Below are 22,683 nucleotides of genomic sequence, written 5' to 3' on the forward strand. Positions count from 1 at the left end.
TGACCTGGAAGCCGCTCCTGGTAAACATGTAGTCTTAACATGCTTCAGTCAAACTTGCTCCAATGTCCGATACACGAGAACAGCTTTGTTGGAAATCAATATATGGTATAGACAAAAAGATTTTCCCTCTGGGGTTCAATAAAGTAATTCTGATTCTCAGATATGCAAACAGAGAGCATGAAAGAAGCAAATGGATAAAGAGCTGAAAATGGCTGAGACTAGGCAGAATGCAGCGATGCCAGGTGCTTATAGTGGTTATACAACCGTTTTCAGCTCGCTTATATTGATTCTGCAGTCCAGTCATATACTTGGTTTTGACCTACAGTAGTCTTGTTTGTAAAGAAAAAGTTTGACAAACTGGTTGTTGCATCATCTAAAATACTGTGCAAGGAGAGGCTAGTGAAAGATGCCATTTGGTTGCATAATGGGAAAGATTGTGTTTTTGCGATGTAACGCACACCAAGGACGAAAGGGACGGATATATGAGCTTCTGCTGCTTTGTTTTCAACCATACGTTATTGAAGTGCAATACTAAATCACTTTCTTTTAAACTAACCCATTTCCTTTCTCCTTCAACCTTTTCTGAATATCACTTTCATATTCGCTTCACTCACTTCTCACACTCCTTTTTTTCTTACCTGTAACTGTGAGTTGTCTCTCTGTGCTGACAGTGGCAGCGTCATTGCTGGCAATGCAGGTGTAGTTGCCGTTGTGTTTGAGCGACACCTTGGATATCTGGAGGGAGCTCATGAACTCTTTAGTGTCGATGGTGATGCCTGAAGAGGCCACGATCTCTTGCCCGTCTTTGCGCCACGTGATGCGGATGGGCATGTCTCCGGACGACACCACGCAGGCAATGTACATCAATTTACCAATGGAAGTCGGCGGAAAGTCAAATGGCTGGATCAGTGGAGGAACTGAGGGATGTATAGAGGGAGAGGTGAAGGAAGAAGACAGATAGAGTGTAAGATGTACGGAGAGGTAGGAAGAGTAAATAGAAATGTAGGTGAGTAAAAGTAATAGACAGGAAAATAGTGCAATGATATGAAAGAAGATAGAAGAGGCAGATCAAGTCAAGGAAATATAAGATGATAAGGAAAGTGGAGGAGAAAAAGGCAAGGACAGGCAACAGGGTGAAATAAAGGGTAGATAGGAAGAAGACGGAATGAGGCAAAGAGGGAATGGAAATAAAGAAAAAAAGATGAATGAAAACAGTCACAGGGTTGTTTAAATGAGTGGGGTGAGTGAGGGGTGAAGATAGAGATTTGAGGCAGATATGAATAAGTGAAGGATAGAGAAAAGAGAGGGAGTCAGATGTGAAGACAGGAAGAATATGGGAAGACACACAGATTTGAAGATTCGGGGGCATCGAGAGGACATGGGTTGGGAGAGTGAGTGATGTAAAGAGAGAAGAGGTGGAGTTAGAAAGAAACAGAGGAGAGAGGCAAAAAGGGAGAGTTAGATTATTTTTGAAGGGTATGGTTCAGAATGTGTCATTTCCACCTGGCAGACTGATTGGGAAACTACTGGTCTGTTTGAATATAGGCGCTGATAAACCTCCAGTCTCTTCCCTAAGCCTGGACCCTCACCGTCACAGCCAGGCCTGCCACCCCACTACCCACTCTGCAGCCGCCGGTGCCCCCTACCAACCCCTTCCACTCCACCCCACACTGCCCTGCTAAAGCCAGCCCATAATAGCTGCTCTAATTAGAGCCCCATCCACGGGGGGGAAGAACAGCGTTGCCATGGAGACCAGCAGAGGTGATGGCGGTGGCTTGGAGTGCAGGAAGAGGGGAGGGAGACGGTGGTGGTGGTGGCGGTTGTGGTGGTGGTGGTGGTGGTGGTGGTGGTGGTGGGGGGGGGGGGGGGGGGTACAGCTGAGACATCTGGGGGATTTAATCTGGGCCTCATTAAAATTCATCTAATTAAATCAGAGACATGACGAGCACACATTCATACAAGCACATACCTACACCCACACATGCAGCAAATGCACATGCAAATGCACATGCGCACTCCTGTGTGTGCATGTGCACATATGCGACCGCCGAGCACCGCACATTTCACACATCTACCAATGTTAAACCAAAACACACACAACCCACAATCACACTCGACAACTTCCTAAAACAAACATGTCATGGTATCGCCGCAGAGAGCAGAGTGAAATAACATACAGGGCGACACACACACACACACACACACACTTGCATAGACACACACTGTTTACCATTCACACATGCATGTATGTGGCATACACACACGCACCTTATACAATAGCACTGCTGCTCTATGTACAGTAATTGCTGTGTGGTTGAGAGACCCTAGGCCACTCCGCCCCTCAATCAGGGGTTATTAGAGGCAATGCATACAGCTTTCTTCTTTCCTCTCCCTCTGTTACACTCACACCCTCCTGCTCCAAACCAGCCTTACTCACTCTCCATCCCTCTTACAATGACTCACATCCACATTCATAATTTTTTCCACACAGCCTTACACGACACAGTAACACAAGCTGGATTTAACTACAGTGTTCTATCATTTTTAATGCAGGATATTCACCTGATTAAACAAATCGTAAACACAAATAGGCATACGATGTACACCTACACACACGCAATCTTATGTCTGCTCATGTATAATGTTTGTTCCTAAAGATATTAATGTGGCTTTTAATGGCGGAAAATGAAATCAATAAAATTGTGTGAAACACTGGAACAAAGTTTAGCCCTGCAACTGACCTTTGACAGTGACATAAACAGTCTGTGTGATGAACAGCTGTGGCTGGATGAGCACGCTGCAGACGTAGGCTCCCTCGTCCATTCCCTTCTGCACATCGCTGAGCTTCAGAGTCCCATTCTCATACACCACCTGAACAGACATCAGAAGTGTCACATGCAGAAACGACACATATGGTCCACTTACACATTTACAGAGCTCAGAATGTATTGAATGAGGTGATGCTAAGATTAAAACATGGCTCAATCTGAGACAAAAACAAGTCCCATTGATTTACCTTCATTCATTTGTGTTTTTTATTTATTTATTTTTAGGTCCAATCCAATGGAAATCTTTCCTGCTACACAGATGAACTAAATCATAGACAAAACATCAAGAAATTTAATCTAAGATGCAATAAGAAGTGCTTCGCAATACAAAAAAGGTTGAATGATCAGCTGAAAAACAGTTATTTGGTGTTAAAGTTTGGTGTTTAGTGTTTAAAGCAGAAGTAAGCGATATTTTTGTGTTAATATAAGTCTTAAATAGTTATATCTTCCGACAGCAATCACTTACATAGAGTGTTTGGTCTGAAACACGGGTCTCTCAGTCCCTCTGCTCTGCTCTGAGCCGAGGAGAAAACTTTTCTCGTATCCTACAAGTTTTATCCAATGAGGAGAGAGAACGGCATGCAGGGCTGTGTGTGCAGCCAAGGGATGCGCCTGAATGTGGTGACGTAGGGACGAGGACCAATAGATCCATGACGAGGGCGGGGGCTGCTAACTCCATCGGCTGACAAGACGTTATGGTGCGTTCAAGGCAACCCGTAACTCGTGTTTTTCGTACCAGTTCGATCTGGTACGAGTTCAGTTACGAGTGGCCGTTATAGTGACTTTCACAGGTAAAACAGGTCGGAGAAACACGAGTGGGTTGCCTGGAATGCTACAAAGTTGTAAGTCGTGACTTGAAGCTGTAATTTACGGTTTCAAAAGCCTGCCTGGAACGCAGCATTAGCCAAAACGACCGGATCGCTTACTTCTGCTTTAAGTGCCTGAACCTTTAAGAAATGCAATGTACAGGATAGGATATGCACCTACATACTCATACTGTGTATACATGTTCTATAATGTTGTATAGAAAGTAAGTTTTGAGCTATTTTATGTTTATTTGAGCATCAAAGAAAAACATCCACCTGGCGATGGTTGTCAGGCAGCAGAAGCCCCTCCTTGTACCAGTTGATTGAGTAATAAGGGTACCCAATGACACGGCAGTTTATGAAAGTGTTTCTTCCCGCCACGGCGGTGATGTTCTTCATAGGCCGAATCCTTGGGGGACCTGATAGCGAGCGAGAGAGAGAGAGAGAGAGAGAGAGAGAGATGGGCAGAAGAGATGGGTTGACCAGAGGTAGAAAAGAGTGGAAAAAAGAAGACCATTAGTTGATGGTGTCAGAAACAGGTCATGGAATTTTAGGAATATAGGGGAAGGGTGATAGGGAGGGGAGTTTGGGGGGAGGGAAGGGACAGAAGAGTAAAAAAAAACATGTTGGGGTGTTAAGAGAGAGAGGGAGAGAGAGAGAGAAAGAGCGAGCGAAATAGAGAGAGAGGGAGGTTAGAATGTTGTGTTTAATATAAAAATGAACTTTTATTTGTGGAGTTTTTTCTGGAGCACTGACACACTCTGCCCAACGGTCTGCTGCTGATTATCTGTTTTGCCCATCCCACACAGAAATACTTTTTGGTGGGGATTTCTAAGTCTAGAAAGTTACCTGGCTGTTTATCAAGCTACTTTTATCAGACATGAATTAGATGAGTTAGAAAAGTTTCAAATTCAGGTAAGAGGAACTGAAAGTGGATGAAAATGTTATAGAACGTGCCCCAGTTTCTCTGATACGGGTAGTTCACATGGTTTCCCCTAGTAACAGACACTAACTAGACGCATGAATACAGGGATGCCAGACTTCAGAGCAGCAGTGACAGTGTTACTGTTTACAGGTCAGATTGAATTAGCGATGGCAGTTTTATTAAATGCAACTGACATTTAAACAAAAGTAACCCTCTGCATGAGTGATCTAAAAAGAGTGACTAGCAGACAGGAGGGAAAGTGAGTGGGTGAAACAGATGAGAACAACTAACCTGACTTTTTGTACTTTATTTGGATGCTTTCACTTTATTGGAAGGAAGCACATTTACATTCATGGGTATGCTCATGCATGACAAAGTGTCATATTTTCATAGGCCTACATGAATTTCCATTCATGCTGACCAACCACTTCCAACTGTTTCACCATAAATATCTCCTGCACCTGCCACATCTGTATCGGGTTGCTACGGGATCCCAGTTCTGTTGCAGAATTATTTAACAACCTGATACTCATTTCTGTGTGTGTGTGTCCATATGTGTGAAATGCACTTTTTATTCCCCATGGATCGTGGATAATATGTAATGCACTTTCCATGCTTGCATCATCTACATGTAACTTCTGCATTTTTTTGAACATATTGTGGGACAACATCTGTGCTGAAAACTCTTCAAAGGTCATGCCGACGTATACTCTGAGTGGCAGTGAGGGACTGAGCAATAGTTGCCACAACAGGTAAACTAACTGGAACAAAAAATTAATTTCAATGTGAACAGAAAATATAACAGCTCATAACACAGCTGAACTGGCTCAGCGTGTATCGTTGCCAAAAGACCAGAGGCTGTGGACAGGCAGGCAGACAGACAGTCAGACAGACACAAACTGTGTTTAGCATTAATGGAAGACACTGGGAGCTATCACTCAATCATCCGTCACTTCTGCTCTGACCTTCTCACCATTGTTCGTCTTGTATCTTTGTTTTTGTCTCTTCTTCCAGCCCTCCTACCCCCACCTCTCTCTCTCCCTCTCTCTCCTTCCTCCCTTTCGCTGCGCGTGCTGAGCTTTGAAGTCACAGCTCTGACGAGTCAAAGATGTATTATTCAGTAGCACCGTCGCACAGACACACACACGCTGACACACACCCTCACACAAACGCAGCTACAGCGTGCACGTGCGCTATGTCTGTGCGCCTCAGTGTTCTTTGCTGCTGGCCTCCCTCGCTGAGTGGGAGAAGTTGAGTGTATCGCATTTCAGTAAGTGGATAAGCATAGTAGTGCGTCGCCGCTTTTGCATGTGTATTTACGCACGTGTGTGTTTGTGTGTGTGTTTATTGGTTGTATTTGTGCGTAGGGCTGAAGCTCTCTGGCAATGGGGCTCATTCTCACTCCAGTGATCATCCTGGCATGTCTGCTTAGAGCAGACTCACATGTCACAACTACACATCTCACCAAAGGACGGAGAAGAAAGAAAGAGGGAGAGACAGCGATATCGCCCTGTCCATCGGTGTCACTCCTCATCTTTGTCATCTCTGACGACACCGACTTCACCAGTCTTGTCACCAGAGTTCACCATCAACCCTCCACCCCACACACACACACACACACACACACACTGGCACTCCCCCACTCCTCTCTTCTCCATTCCTGTTCTCCTGTTTCATCTATTCTCTCGTCTCTGCCCATCTGCTTCTGTCTCTTCTAAAGTTTCTTCTCTCATTTGTCTCACGTTGCCTTAATCTCACTTCCTCTCCTTTCATGAAACTATAGTCTCTCCATTTTAACTAAGCCTACAAACACGAGTGTGTGCATGTGAGTGTGCGTACAGGTAGAGGGGAGTTTGTTTTCTTTATGTGCAGAGCTGCAGTAAGTCAGACAACAGGACAGTAAGCCTGAAAAGACAGACAAACATATAAAACGCTGACTGCTGCAGATAGTAAAATCAGACAGAATAAAAGAAGTAAAACAAGAAGAAAAAGTAGAAAAAAAATATGAAAATGCAAAACACGCACAGAGAGATAGAGGTAGAGATATAGAAGGGTACAGGATAGGATATGGGTCAGGGGTGGGGGTAGGGGTCAGGCTATGAGAAGCCTCTGTATGACTGATATTGAAAAGTAGACAGGCACCTCTTACGTTTATGCGCGCTTGGTACTCGGCGCTACCGGCCGAGTTTCGTGCGGCGCACCGATACACTCCTCCGTCGCGGATCTGCGGGCTGCTGACGTTGACGTGGCTCACGGTGCTGCCGTCGGAGAGTGTGTACTGGCTGGCCCTGACACGCGACAGGTCCCGCGCCACAGGCTCGTCGTCCAGGGTCCAGGTGATGGTGGGAGGTGGCGCTCCTTTGGCGGCGCACATCAGGGAAAAAGGTTCACCCGGGACCACCACCCTCTCACTGAAGGAGGCAACGATACGGGGTGTGCCATCTGGGAAACAATTACGACACGAGAGATGTGAATGTAGATTTAAAGCAAGTGGCACAAGATAGAAAATCACTTATGTACTAGAATTAACCAAATGAACATGTTTATCTGACTGATAAACATGAATGCACGTGTTTTCAAGTGTGTATGAGTCCATACACTCAATATCCTTCATAAGATCAAAATGTGTTGTGAATCTCTGAGGAGATTAAAACAGATAGAGCACAACAGCAATGCAATGCAAGTGTCAATGTGTCAGTTATATGTCAATTACTGGAAATCAATAAGCTCTCGCTTGTCCTGCAATCAGATATCTTGGTAGAGAACACACAAGTGATGTTAAAGGGATACTTCACCCAAAATTGACAATTCACCAATTTTCTACTTACCGTCATGCCAAGGAAGGGTTGGGAGAACTTCTGGAGTCATCAAAATGCTTTTGGAGTTTCAAGGGGGGTCCAACTGGCAACGGGTTTTCATATAATGGCAGTGGATAGAGTTCACTTTTGAATCGTCCAAAACACACACTATGAAACATCCAAATACCTCCATACTGCTCGTCTGTACTGACCCAAGTGTCCTGAAGCCGCGACATAAAAAAGCTGTTCGTAAAAAATGATTTGATCTCTGTTTTTAGCCTTGTTGCTCCCAGTGGCTCTGTTGATGTTTGTGCGCATGCGCAAGATTTGCTGTGAGATGTTCGTTCATCGTTGTAAACTATTGGATGTTTGATGTAAACATGGAAGAACATCTCACAGCAAATCTTGCGCAGCCACTGGGAGCTACTGCTACAACAAGGCTAAAAACAGAGATCACATAATTTTTTCCGAACAACTTTTTCATGTGGCGGCTTCAGGACACTTGGGTCAGTACGGACGAGCAGTATGGAGGTATTTGGATGTTTCATAGTGTGTGTTTTGGACGATTCAAAAGTGAACTCTATCCACCGCCATTATATGAAAATCCGTTGCCAGCCGGACCCCCCCTGGAACTACAAAAGCGTTTTGATAACTCCGAAAGTTCTCCAAACCCTTCCTAGGCATGACAGTGAGTAGGAAATTGGTGAATTCTTGATTTTGGGTGAAGTATCCCTTTAACAAGAGGCATAATGTTGGAGGTAAACATGTAACATGAACCACACGTAACTGTTGCCTCCGAGAGAAGTTTTTGTTACACACACATTGATGATTGTGGTCATCCCTTTCTGTCCTCACCTTCCAGCAGGATGATGGAGAAGTCCTGGGCAGTCTGGCCCTTGCGCGTGGCAAAGCACTGGTAAGCTCCCGAGTGTCTCTTTTGTGCAGCAGAAATGAACAATGTCTCATTGTGAGCTCCCTGGATGGAAAAGTGCTGATCGGGCATGACGGGTTCTGTGTTACGGTACCAGGACACAGAGAAGTGGGGGGAACCCTGGACGGCACAGGAGAGGATGACAGTACTGCTGATCCCTGTCTTCAGGTTCTTGGGAGACAACGTGACCCGCAATGGCTCTGGAGATGGAAAGAGGACCGGGTAGAGCAGAGATAGAGAGAAAAAAAGAAAGAAAGAAGTCAGACAGAAACATTATGCTTTTTGAAATGTCAATCATACCTGCACATTCACATTTTATTGAAGGAACAGTGCTCAGTGTGTGTGCAGGCTCGCCTCAGACGGTACACTGGTTATTATTTGCATTACTGAATGGAAGCAATCTGAAGAGAGCTATACGCTGTGCCGGCCAAGCAATGCAAATCATATTTTGGTGAGGTGAGATTGTTGAATTTGTTGTTTGGGTACAATATTTATGTGTGTGTGTGTGTGTGTGTGTGTGTGTGTGTGTGTGTGTGTGTGTGTGTGCAAAGCAGCGAGGAAGAGCGAGACAGAGAAACAGAAAGGGGAGAAAATGTCAGTGAGCAATAAAGCAGCTGGTGTTAAGCGCTGGAGGCTGCTGAATGTGTGTGTGTGTGTGTGTGTGTGTGTGTGTGTACATGTATGTGAGTGACAGTGTATGTGTAAGGCTTTCTTCACGGGGAACGAGTGCATGGACTGTACGTGTGTCCCCAAGTGTGTGTGTGTGTGTGTGTGTGTCCCACCTTCCTTGCCCTGTCACAGGAGGTTTGTGGCGTGTGCAGTGATGTGCCCCGCGCCCGGTCTACCCAGCATCCACTAGGGGTGAAGCCCCTCTTTCCCAACCACACTCAACCTCCACCCCCCCCCAACTCTCTCCACAAGTGTGCCATCTTATCTATCTGCATCATCTACACACATCTCTTTCATTCACATGCACAGCACTGTTAGAAAATATCATTTTCCTCCCCCCCTCCCTCACAGAGCGACAGGCCTGCATGACCACTGTTCTGCTCTGTCACCACTCTGCTCCGTAGCGGCGCCTCGGTGAGGTTTGAGAGCACAGCGGGGGGGAACAAGCCGTCCGTGGAGATCAGGCTCACTATAGGCAAATGCGAGGGCGGCTTCGGGTTGGTGTGTAGGCAACACGGGGGGCGGAGCACAACCAATGGAAATGAAATGATGTTGTAAATGATTGTCCCTGTCCAGAAGCTTGACATTACATCCACTACATGCAGAGCCGGCCCGTGGCATAGGCAGTATACAGTAGGCAAATGCTAAGGGCTCTGTCCATCCAGGGGGCGCCAATGCCACAAATGGGAAAGAAAAAAAAGTGTCACTTTCACTATTTTTATAACTGGTTGGTACTATTATTTCTTAAAAATAATCTCACGTTAATTTAAATGCAAAGCAAAACCTATTAAAAAGTAATAATATAATATGTTCCAACATTACTTACTAAATTTGGTGAAAATAGAATGACAGATAACATTTATGCTCAAAAAGCGATTTTTCACAAAATTTCATTTTAACTTGTTTTCTACACTTATCTATTAGCCCTTATTCATATAGTATGTTCCACTGCTTTTGTGAAGCTAAGACCTTTGTATACCCATTTCAAGCATGTGAAATCATCTTCTCATGACTGTAGGGAGACTCATTTTTTCATGTCTTCACCCAGGATTCAATGACATTTTACCGATGGTTGTGCAAGTTGTGTATCTCAAAGTCAGAGGGGACATACAGATACACTGCTATGTTATTGTTATGATCAATATTGATCATTGTTGGGGGGGCGCCTGGGAGTAATTTTGCCTAGGGCACCATAATGGCTAGAGCCGGCCCTGACTACAGACAGCGGCCCTGTCCCTCTCACTCTTTGGCTCGGTGTGCAAATGTTGGTTGTAAAACAGCAGGAGAAACATACATAGAAGGTCAGTTTTGTCACCTACCTATGACATTGAGGTGACCCGTCACCTCTTTGGAGCCAAAGCTGTTGGTGACTTCACAGATGTAGTTGCCGCTGTCCTCCAGCCTCAAGTCTGAAACGGTGAGGCCAGTGATGCGCCGCGTCCAGCGAGAGTCCGCGGGTAACGGCCGGCCATCCTTCAGCCATCGGATGGTGGGGTTTGGGTATCCGGATGCGATGCAGGGCAGTTCCACACTGTGCCCCACCTGCACCTCACCCGACTGGAAACTGTCCAGCACTGACGGGGTGGACTCCGTAGGGTCTGTGGGTGACACACGTTAGAGGATATATATATTAATTTAGGATAATCTCTCCTTGAATTATTATTTTTTTATCCTCCCACAAGTAGTTTCATGTTTTGGTAATACTGTATGTCTGTGAATATCCTCATTCATCCAGGTCATCGTTATCTCTCGTCAGACTAGTGAGGACTAGTCAGACCGATGTGTTACGACCCCCTTGGATAAGAGGCCACAAATACAAGTCCAGTTGCCTTCGATTCAATTTGTTGCCCAGAGATGTTTTTCTTGTTGGGAGTTCAATCAGAACATCGATACCACCCATGTTTGTACCGTGAAATAGCTCAAAAAACAGAGAAACATCAAGTACCCAAATATAACACAAGCCAACTAACAGCACCTCTATAGCTTACACTTTTTTCTTTTAGTTTGTTTGATGTGTAGTGTAAAACTGACACATAGTTTTATGCTAAACGAAGACAAACATCTTACACAGAAATGGTATTGATCCTCTTGTCTAACCTTCAGCATCAAACCAATACTTGTATTTCCATAATGGTGGGCATTCTTGGAATAAAGCCTCTATCTTCTAAGTCTATTCAAGAAAATGTCAATACAAGAAAAGCCAAAGTTCACATCGTGGTTGGCATCTAGCAGATATTCAGAGAGGACACATACAGTAATAACTTGTTGCTTACCCATAACAGAGAGTCTGGCTCCATTGCTCTGGCGAGTCTCTCCGCTGTACTTGTGCTTTGTGATGCAGCGGTAGGTGGACAGAGCATCTTCCTTCTGCACTTCTGAGATATACAGAGCGCCAGTTGAGGTCAGGAAGAAGCGGTTACCTGTGGAAGAGAGCAGAGGGGAGAAGGGTACGTTAGTCAACATATTTGGGTAACAAATGCGCCGTGTCGTTTGCATCTTAGGTGCTGTGTTGATACAGGTGGTTTTACATTGGCCAGGGTTTTGAGTCCTACTCACTGTGTTAAGTGCTAAGGTCATCTAATCAAATATTCCATCCCATAATCACAGCCTGGGGACTTTGATTTGATTATGATGGATTTTTTGTTACGTTATTTTACTGCCTCACCCTTTGACCCGTCGTTATGATGTCACACTACTGTATGTTTTAGTATGTGATCAACTAGAATTGCTGCCAACCTTTGGTGACAATCTCCCTGCCTTGACTAACAGTGTTGAACAATGTCCAGAAGTGTTTTAGCAAGACATTATGATAGAGTATGACAGCAAAATTGACCTTTGACCATTTTGGATATAAAATGTCATCACTTCATCACTGTGTCATAACTAGCGTATGACTTAGTCAGTTATGGTCAAATGTTCTGTGAGGCCAGGGTAACCCTGACCTTTGACCTTTTGCACAGCAAAATTGAATTAATTCATCTTTGAGTTCAATGTTTGTGCCCAATCTGAAGAAATCCCTTCAAGGTCTCAGAGGACAGGTGGACAGACAACCCAAAAACATAATCCCTCGACCCCTGGCTGTTACCGACTGCTGCTTAATCAAATTCAATCAGTCATGTTTTTGTTAACATTGAGTGCAGGATGAATAAAGCTGATAATGATTTGTCCACATTCTGTAAAGTATTCATATGATGCAAATAAAAATAAAATCACACATAAGAGGTCACTTAATCACTATTCTAAATGCTTTATGACCCATTTATACCCTCTCCATCCCTCAGATCTAAAACCACTTCATTATATAATTTCTATGTGGGTGACTGCTAAAACAAACAAACCAAACTAAGAAAATCTGCTGTTGAGTGAAGCAAAGGTGATATGAACCTGAGATCAAATTGAACTGGAAACCAGAATCTCCATCATGAGAGAAACCACAGATTTAAAAGGAAAAAAAAAAGTGGATGACTGCAATATACATGTCTTCAAAAGGCCCGGCCACAGCACTTAGGTGAACACATGGGAGCTTTTAACACACTCTGTCCCATTCATCTGGCGAGATATACACAATAGAGAGAGACAGACGAGAAGAAAGAGAAAGAGAGGAGAAAGGAGAGAGGAGGGTTATTGTAGGTGTTAATAATTGATGCGTCTCTGTGTGTTATGGTAACAGCAGATTAGTGTCATTTTCATTTCACATCAGTGACTTTTTGGTCTGCCTCTGATTTATCTACATGTCAATAGAGTGAGTGTGTGCCCATATGTGTGTGTGTGTGTGTGTATGCGAGAGAGAGAGAGAGAGAGAGAGAGAGAGAGAGAGAGAGAGAGAGACGGATGGAAGGAAAAGAGACGAGGAGAGTGTATTTCAGTGTTTGATTCTTTCCGCTTCTCTGAGTCTTTTTGTATTCTGTTCCCCCAAAGGGTTATTTTAGACAGAGTGCACTTCAGAGTTTATAGTAGATTGCAGATTGTTTGGTTATGCGAATGCTATTTTAGTGTGTGTGTGTGTGTGTGTTAGTGTGTGCTGGCAGTTGTTTGCTGTACATGATGTTTCAATGTCTTTTTGCAGTGTTGACAAGAGAAAGCTTGAGTAAAACGCAGGTGTATTGAATAGTTGAACACTGGCAATAAGTGCAGCACATTCGCTTACACAGACTCATAAACACACATACACACACACACACACACACACACACACACACACGTGCTTCGAGCAATAGGTCAGCACCTCATCACAACACAGCGAACTTATTCTGGGCTGCTAGCTGGTAGATGTGTTGACTTGTTGGTAAAGAGAGGTTGCTGTAGTGTGAAAATGTAAATATTTGGGTTTTTTTTTTTTTTTTCTTATTGAATCAATAGATAATAGTCAACAATCTGATTTCCTCTGTTCGTATTCCTGTGTTGTGATTGACAAAATGTATATTTATTGTTTAATACAAGTGTGCTCATCTGTACGCAAAGCATGTAAAATGTCAATACATGGTTTTCTGTGTCAGATCAATGAACATGTATAGATAGGAATGTGTAGGTTAAGTATGAATAACCAAGCTTGTGTGTGTGTGTGTGTGTGTGTGTGTGTGTGTGTGTGTGTGTGTGTGTGTGTGTGTGTGTGTGTGTGTGTGTGTGTGTGTGTGTGTCCTGCCACAATGTGAGCAACGACAATCGATGCATTTTATGGCTGCACAGCTCCATCCAAAGGAGATTTATTAAAACAGAGAGGACTGGCCTGGCTCCTTGCCACACACACTCGCACACACACACACACTCACACTCTATCACTCTAACGAGACTGAGAAGTGAAGAAGACTGAAGGCTTTGCTCCTTGTGTCAATCTGAACAGGTTTTCACTCACGAGATAAAACACACACGAGGTCTTCTCATTAGTCATCCGTCTCCTTCATTAACGATTAATCTGTTGATTTTTTTAATAGATCAATCAATTCATCCCCCAAAAAAGTTTTTTCAAGTAAAAAGCCCATTATAATTACCCTGAACCCAATAAGATAACTTTAAACTGTGACACCAGTGCTTCACTGAGGCAGGTGAGATATGGACTCGTGAGTCTGACTCTGATCAGCCTTTAACTCTGAAGAAATTAAACTTTGCTTTAGCAGCACATTATTAAAAGCTGCCCCTACTACCATGTGCTACCTTGTTTTATTTGACTTGACTTTAATTGATCATCAAAATACCTGTCATTCCAGATGCACAGAGGGTTTTCACAGATTTCATCCACAAAAGTTTTTTTTATTCAAAAACCTTCTATCCTGTCACATCTGTGCTGAGCTGATATCATCAATAAGAGGGAGGATCTGCTTTTTATCTGAGTCTACAGCGCGCACGCGTGTGTGTGTTATTTCTGAATATATACAGTATCCATGCCCGAAAGTTCACACACTCGTATTTTCATGTGAGTCAGACTGTTGTGCTGAGTGCTAAGCGACGTAAGCTGTAATTTCCGAGCCTGCCCTTTTGTTCCAACCTGGGTATTAAGCCTTACAGGATAATATGCACTTGGCGAGTAGAACCCTGTATAACACACTGCTACACCCTGTCACAACATGCCTGCAGAGAGAAAGACAGACCAGAAGGGGGTGGAGGGAGGAGGAGGAGGTGGTGGCGGGTAGAGTAAGAAATTCAGAGATGGTTAAGAATGGAGGGAAAGAAAAGCAGCAGTTACAGCAGCGGTTGTAAACGAAAGCTCAATCTACTCTCATTGTGTGGGTTTTTGTTTGTTTGTTTGTTGTTGTTTTTTTTACTCATTTTGTCTTCCTTTCTTTCTCAAATGCCTTTTTGAAAATGCTGCAACAAACATATTTTATTTTAACATATTTCCTTTATTAGTCTGTATACTAAGGTTACATCTTCAAACTTTTTTTTTTTCACCACAGAAAGCACGATGGACAGTTTATTGACACAGCTCAATATTCATCCCGGATAGAAAATGAAGAAAGAAATGAAGAAAAATGTATCTATCCATCTACGGTATTAATATAAATGTATCTTCTGCATACTAAAATCATATTAAAAGCTGTCTGTCATTCATGTACATGTGCATCTCCAGCTGAAACATGTAGTGACAGTTTTTTCTACCTGCACATACATGAAGTAAGTACTGTGCCACCCCATGGTTCAAAGAGTGTAACCATTAGTTGATTATTATCACTCGCTGTTGATGAATTTTCCAACGATTGTCTAATTAATTGATAATATCCACACTGAAGTGCTTATCCAGTCTCATATGAGGTGTAATATTAACAGAACTCTTCTATCTTCCACTAACTGCTCTGACTTCACCACCCCTTCCCCTTTTTTCTGGGGGGGGGGTGCTGCTCTTTCTTCCTGATATTTAATTTCTAGTCACTACTCGCTCTCCTGCTGTCTGTGGAGAAGTGACACACCTAAAACAGCGGAGAGGGTGCAGGCAGCGATGGAGGAAGGCAGTGGAGGAGAGGAAGGAGCTCTGACCCTACAGGGAGTAGGACGGCAGATGGAGATTGATGGAGGGAGAGATAGGGAGATAAAGAGAAACACGCCGTTGGGAGCGACAGAGGAGGGAGTGAGAGGGATGAGGGGCCTGCAGGCCCGAGAGCCACACATGGGTAAAAACAATTCTTCTACGTCTTCCTCCGTCTATCTCCCTTTCTCTCCCTTGCTCTCTTTCTCCCCTTGCAAGCCTCTCCTTGTGGGAGAGGAGATCAATTCTCGTCTAGTCTGCCTACGCCTCCAGGAGTTTGTTGTTGTTGTTGAGTGTGTGTATCTATGTGCTTCTGTGTCTGCTTCTTCTTTTTTTTTTTGCTGTGGGAGGCAGGATGAGAATTTCAGAGGTCTATCCCACACCCAAGGGAGGTGCAAAATCGCTTCACTTCCTCCTTATTTCCCAACCCTTTCCTACCCTTCTTTTACTCCTTTTTTTCTTCCCATCTGTGTGACATCTATTCTCCTCTCCCGATCTCTCTCCCTCCAGTCACCCCTCTGCCCTCTACCTCTTTCTATATCTGCCTTTTTTCCTCCTTGTCTGTGCTCCTCTCCCCTCTCTTACAGGGGGGTCTGTAAGTAATGGAATCAGTTCAGCTGATCAGCCTGAGGCAGGAAGTCAAGCCAAGTGCAGAGTGAAGCTGGATTTGTGTGTGTGTGTGTGTATTTGTGTGTGTATGTGTGTGTGTGCATGTGTGTGCACGTATGCCATAAATTCCACAGACAGACACATACATGCAAATAACGAGACAGAGAGACAGAAAGGGGTGGAACACACACACACACACACAAAATATAAAAAGGATTAGGGAGCCCTGAAGCTTCACTTGTCTTCTCCAAAGTTTCTCAAGAGAGAGGACACCCCTCTTCTCTGAGATAGGTGGGAGAGACAGGGAAGAAGGGGAGAAGAGATGGAAGAGGAGGAGGAGGAGGAGGCAGAAGATGAAGGGATGCAGGAAAGGCACGGCTAAATATATCTCCATCTACTACTGTATGGCTGCCATTTTCCACAAATTATCATCAAATAGAAAGGGAAGGAATAGCAACACGATCATAATGAGGGAAGCAACGAGAAAAAGAAACATGATCAAGTTAATGTAAGAAACACTGTAGCCACCAGGGAGGGAGAAGAGGAGCAGATCAGACGGAGAAAAAAGTAACTAAGAAAAGATGTACAGATTTTTGAGATGCTGGCAAGACCAAGGAGGGAAAGAAAGAGACCGAAATAGATAAAAGAGTGAGTGAAAGCGTGAAAGAAAGTGATTGGGAGAGAAACAGAGCAAGAGAGGAAATGGCGTAGGTAAGGGGGTTTGTTCTTGGTGCTGCCATGCAAATGAAGGCGGCGCTGCAGCAATGCTAACTAACAGCAATTCACACTGTTGGACTCATCACTTATTAATGCTCTACGGCTCCCCCTCCCTTCCTCCCTCTCTCTTTCTCCCTCCCTCCCATCTCTACCTCTCTCTCCCCCTCTCTTTAACCATTCCCCTCTCCCCTGCTCTCGCCAGGATCTCTCTTTTTTGTTCGCTCTCTCGCTCGCTGTTGCTAGGGCCCGTGCACTCACGTGACAACAGCTGGGTAGGGGGCGCTGCAGTGGCACACAGCGGCGTGTGCAAGTGTGTGTTTCATGTGTGTTTGCCGTGTATGTGTGTGTGCGACAGAGTACCCTTCATTAGAGGTAAAAACGGAATCAGCCATTTAAATGATGGCGATGGAGATCAGAGGAGAGGAACTGCTGAATGGATCTGTAATTGCTTCACAGGCCCGGGCTACGGGACACAGAGGAGCTTACCACATCTCTATGTGCATGTCACTTTATTTTGCACTTGTGCTTTTTTTACTTTAACAAAAACAGATGAAGAAGCCTGTCATGAGCATTATTGTCAAGGTTTGCCTTTCAGATGTGGAGGCTAAATAGGCCACAGGCTCCACACAATACAAACCAGTAGGTTCACAAATAGACTTGCATTGCGCATCCACTAACACATACACTCACAATCTACACATTGTTACTCCCACCGTCTCACAAATCCCATTTACAGGGTGCACTCAACAAATTGTGAGTGTATGTGTGTGATTTTTTTTGCAGAGCGCCTCACCACAGGAAGCCTCAGCAATGAGCAGACAGTTGAGTACACCTACATGTTCCTTATTTATTCTCCTTCTCCTGGTTCAACTTTTCATTTTCTTTCATTTCTGCCTCTTCTTTTCCACTGATACTTTCCCTGTGCTACATCTCTATTTACCCTCAATGCTAATTTCAGCCAGTTATTTCTCTCACACACTGTTCCACATCTTGCAATGAAATAGGTGTGTGTACAAGTTTATTTACGCCACATATGAAGTGCACAAACAGGACAACCTTTACTCACACAGACGACATCGGGCTTTAACACGTGTGAAGCAGCAACTGGCTTTTAATGCTTCAACCTGTTCTGTTCCAAAATTAAGCTAGTATAACCAAAAATGAAAAAAAAAAAGATTAAAAATTAAAATTAAAGGATTTCTAATGATGTTGAAATAAAAGAATCGGGTGGAGGTTAACTATTACTATTGAACCTCAACAGAAGTAAATACAATATACATACACGCAAAAAGAGAAACAGGGCTGTGTGTAAATGGCATCAAAATCTAGAAAACATTTCATTATGAAACCTATGCACATAAAATACACAAATACGCCCAAGAAGTGATTTCATCAGAGCAAATTTCCAGCGTTCACACCAGGTCAGCACCACGGACAGCTACATTACAAATTATTCAGCAATACTAGCAAAGGTAGCACCAGCACCATGGACAGCTCTACTGCTGGAGGAAAACCTTCTTGTGTAAAGTCTCAACATACGCGTCCCGGTGGTACAACGGTTGGCAAAATTTAACTCTATGTGTGTGTCTGTGTGAGAGTGTGTGTCTTAGGGTAATGTTAGCTACAGTGGATGGATACTATGCCAGAGTAATAAAATAGTAATGTGGCATATGGCCCAGTGCTACAGCCCAGCCTACCAGCAGTCAGTCAACTCCCTACTGGAGACAAACAGTGACAGAGAAGCCAACACAGGTAAACAGAGTGGATGTATTTGTGAGCGGTAAATACAGTGTGACAGATGCACCGTATAATAAAAGGGCATAACAGTGTATGAAATGATTTAACAATCACACGGCTTATAATCAGTGAAGGGCATAAAGAGCATAGTTTAAACAATGACACACATGGCAGCGCAGTGATGACTTAATTCTAATCCATAACTGTCATCCACTAGTGGAGCAAGTACAAATGAAACATCATGTTGGGCCAGGTTAGTGTCAACTTTCTTATAAGTGCTCCCATCATAACAAGTAAGAAGGGGAAAAAATAATGTCAAAAAGGGTGAAATTATATAATAATATAATATTATTATTATTTTACTATTATCATATTATAATAAATAATAGTAAATACAATTCCAATTTGTCATTAATTGTTTTTACCACACAGGACAACTGATGGAACAAACGAGGTGCAAAACAATGTTAAAAATGACGCATTACACTTTCAAATAGGGAGTAGGTAAAGAAGATGGTTTTCAGAATGAACAGGAATGAAAGAAGTCAGTCCTGATCACTCCTCCTAATCCTCCCCCTCCCCCTCCTCCTCCTCCTTTCCTTCCCTTGGCTAATTTATTTGATAATTACCACGGGCCATTATGGCTGATTTCAAGGAGGCACTGGGAAGGCCTACTAAAAGCTATTTCATTTGTGCTGCTCATACTGTATATAAGCCCCTTCACTGCAACAAACACACACACATACACACACACACACTATATAAAACATGACTTCTCCAACTGTGAGTCCATTCAGGCCCAACATGTAATTAACACCCTCACCTCACCTCCACCCACTCACATCTAAGGGCATGAGTCAGTGTGTGCATGAAAGTGCATCAGTGCATACATTCATGTCTGTGTGTGTAAGGGGGGCCGAGAGGTGGGTGAAGGGGTGAAGGATAATAAAGATTGGATTCTAATAAAATGTTCTCATCCTCCTAAATCCCCCACCTGCCCTCTCCCCCTACCTGCCATATTAACACCACCATTACAAGGGCAGATGAATGAATATGAACAGAGCTGCGGTGTGATTCCCTGAGTGTCAAATCAATACCACTCTCCTCCTCCTCCTCTGTTCCTCTCCCGCCTTCCAACCCGCCTCTCTCTCCCTTCATCCTTTTCTCCGCTGCTATCATTTTCCTATTCTCCTCTCCTCTGTTGGGTCTGAAGAATTGGCATGTGTTTGACAAAGGGAAATCTACACCTAGCTACAATAAGCTCTCTCCCTATCTGAGCCCCGCTCTCTCTCCCTCCTTCTCTCTCTAGTATGAAATGAATGACGCTTGCTCCTATCTCCTCTCTATTCACATTCAAAGTAGTCTATAATAGTTAAGTGCTACTGAGAACAAGCCAGACACAGAAAAGAGTCACAAGGACGGCATATTACTGCCACTTTCTTTGACTCAATCAGAGACAAAAGCTGGCAGAAGGACTGGGAAGAGGTTATGTCAAACTAACAGAAGAAGGTTAATAAAGAAGAGTTGTGTGGATGTCTCAGACTCAGTTTCTTTCTCTCGCTATGAGTGCAGGACACACGCGGCAACCAGAGGCAGAATAACTGAAGAGGAAAACACAGATACACACTTGTTCTATTCTTATCGCTCTACTCGTGTTCCGGTTTTTCAGTCCCAACCCTTGACCTTCTCATCCTCCTCTCCTTCCTTGTTCCGTCTGTTTTCAAGGTTCAGTGTGATGCAGCGATCTGAGGATAGGTATGCAGAGGACTAAAGCACTCATTAAAAAGGCATGCTTCAACGTCAAATGCCAGCTGCACCCCCCCAAACACACACACACACACACACCACCACCATCATGTCTCCTGTTCTTCTTTGTCTTTCCCTCCTCCCTCTCTCTCTCTCCATATCCATTTCTTCCTTCGTTCCTCTGTTCTCTACCTCCATCTCTCTGCTGCCGTCTCTACTTGTTTCTCTTTCTATATCTGTTGTTAGAAGGTGACACCCCGTACACCCACACACCCCTCACCCTCTCTGAACAACTCATGCCTGAGACTACAGAGAGAGAGAAAAGGAGAGAGGAAGAAGAAGAAAAAAATAAAGGAAATGGAAAAATGCACTCATCCAAACCAAAAGAAATAGAAAGAAGGAGAAATCTGATCATCTTTTTTTTTTGTTTTGTTTTGTTTGTTTGTTTTCTTTTCATGAGCCCACTCCCCTCTCGTCTTCACCTCCATCTCTCCCTCTGTAATGGTTGAAGGCCTCTACCACACTTAAGCAACCTTAATTGGAATGGCCATAAATATTCAAACAGCAAGATGGAGGCAGGAATGGATGTCTGGATGAGGAGATGAAGAGAAAAGAGGTTAGGAAAGTGGGGTAGAGAGGGAAAAAAAAACACTGAAACAAATGCAGCGACACAAAACAGCCTCAGATTGTTTGCTCTGCTTTGTTTTTCTTCTCTGTTAAATTCATGCTTCGTATGTCAGAGTGCAAACAGAAACATGCATCTGAAAAATAAATGGATCCAACCGCATTTGGTCACTGACAATGACACACATACAGTACAAACACATACTCCTGACTTGTCAACATGTGGTACATTGTGTCGCTTTTGTCTTTAATTATTCAATCTCATAGATAATAGATACAGACATGCTCGCCAGTCATGAGAAGGCTAAAGGGACTTACAGTATCTAATGCATTATAAACACACACACACACACACACAAGTCACAATGCACACAAAGGGCGAACTCTGCCAAAGCGTGATCTTATTTCTGCTGTGGAAAATGCAAACAACAGTGTGTGAACAGTCTAATTTCACACAAAGGTCTGTTTTGTGTGATTGTCATCTATTATGAAGAGGAAGACACAACAAACGGGGAATATACTGATTTTCTGAAAACAGCTTGTGAAACTCTGTGTCAAGCTTTTGAACAGCGCTAGGAGAGACATTTAGAACCGCTCACCGACTTATTCTCTCTCATATCGGTTAATTTGGTCAAAACCTTCACAAGCGTGTTCATTCATGAATTGCCCCCTTAAAAGAAAATACAGCCTCATGTTCATTCAAGTGCCTCTACTCTGAAAGCTGGTGTTATGAATGACACAGGCACAAACAATGAGCCTCAGGCCTTTTCCACACAAATACATTTGAGCTTTATATTTTACTATGTTTACACCTGGCGTCCACTCCACACACTACCCAAAACAGGAACCGCATTAGAGTCTAAAAATTCTGTCTTGGAAGAGCAGAAACTGTGACTTTGTGAAACACGCAAACACCTGCATCACCTCTTGATTGAGTTGTATGAGTCACAACTGTCAGACAGTGCTAAATGCAACACAGGCTGGAACCAAAAGCACACATCACAATCACATTGCCCAACATGACTGTCTGAATCAAAAACACTGTATCTACTTATGTATCTGCACACATGCGGTGCTGCCTTCAGGGCCCCTTCCCAGTGTACGAGAAGGGGCCAACGCCGCGCGAGCGCCGGCACACGTGATTAACTCTCACACAAATCAATAATGCCTTGCCCTTTGTAAAGCCATGTTGTCCTCAGTGGGAGTACTACAGTGCCACAGCGTGCGCACAGCACCACAGTGACACATAGTGAATCTCAGGGAGCGGGAGGTCACCGGGGAGCAGCGGCCCGCGTGCGGATGAGTGCACTTCGCATGGCAGGCGGATGTGAGGAGCGAGGCGAGGCCAAAGCGAAGCAAAGGCAAGGAGGGAGAGAAGGCTCCCCTCGTTCGCCTGCGCCACCGTGATGATGCACCCTCTCTGCTGTTGCTGGGCATCTTGGCGACAGAGACCCAAAAGAGGATGAAGAGGAGGAGTCAGAGCAGGAGAACCAAATGAGGGATGATGGGAGGCAAAAGAGCTGCAGAGACAGATGTTGCAGATTGGAGTGGAGTAGTGGTGACATGCTAAAAGCGGGTTCCCCAGACGTTGCGGGGAGGGCTGAGGGGCCAGGAGTGCCCGAGGTACATGCTAGGAAGGGGGAGGGTGGGGGGTAGGGGCACCACCACAGCAGAGCAGCAGCTCTCCCTGCCTCCCTCCCTGCATGACTGTCTCTCTGTCTCTTCTGCCTCACTGCCCCCCTACACTCTGTCCCACTTTAGTCCAATGTCACTGCCAGATCAAGGGGGAGGGAACATAAAGAAGAGACCAAGAGAGAGAGAGAAAGAGCAAAAAAA

General features: G+C 44.1%; 1 protein-coding gene across 1 annotated transcript in view; it reads right to left on the reverse strand.

Moving 5' to 3' along the window:
* Nucleotides 1–22,683, reverse strand: part of dscaml1 (Down syndrome cell adhesion molecule like 1) — a 99,727-nt gene that overhangs the window by 27,060 nt on the left and 49,984 nt on the right. The window contains exons 4-10 of the mRNA XM_085796462.1: nt 11,231–11,377; nt 10,277–10,555; nt 8,213–8,488; nt 6,702–7,001; nt 3,911–4,053; nt 2,742–2,871; nt 639–917 (exon numbers count right to left, since the gene is read on the reverse strand). Of these exons, the coding sequence (XP_085652588.1) occupies nt 639–917; nt 2,742–2,871; nt 3,911–4,053; nt 6,702–7,001; nt 8,213–8,488; nt 10,277–10,555; nt 11,231–11,377 (1,554 nt within the window). The remainder of the gene's footprint in view (nt 1–638; nt 918–2,741; nt 2,872–3,910; nt 4,054–6,701; nt 7,002–8,212; nt 8,489–10,276; nt 10,556–11,230; nt 11,378–22,683) is intronic.

The sequence above is a fragment of the Trachurus japonicus genome, chromosome 13, assembly GCF_045865225.1.
Source record: "Trachurus japonicus isolate A0001 chromosome 13, Traja_1.0".
Taxonomy (NCBI): Eukaryota; Metazoa; Chordata; class Actinopteri; order Carangiformes; family Carangidae; genus Trachurus; species Trachurus japonicus.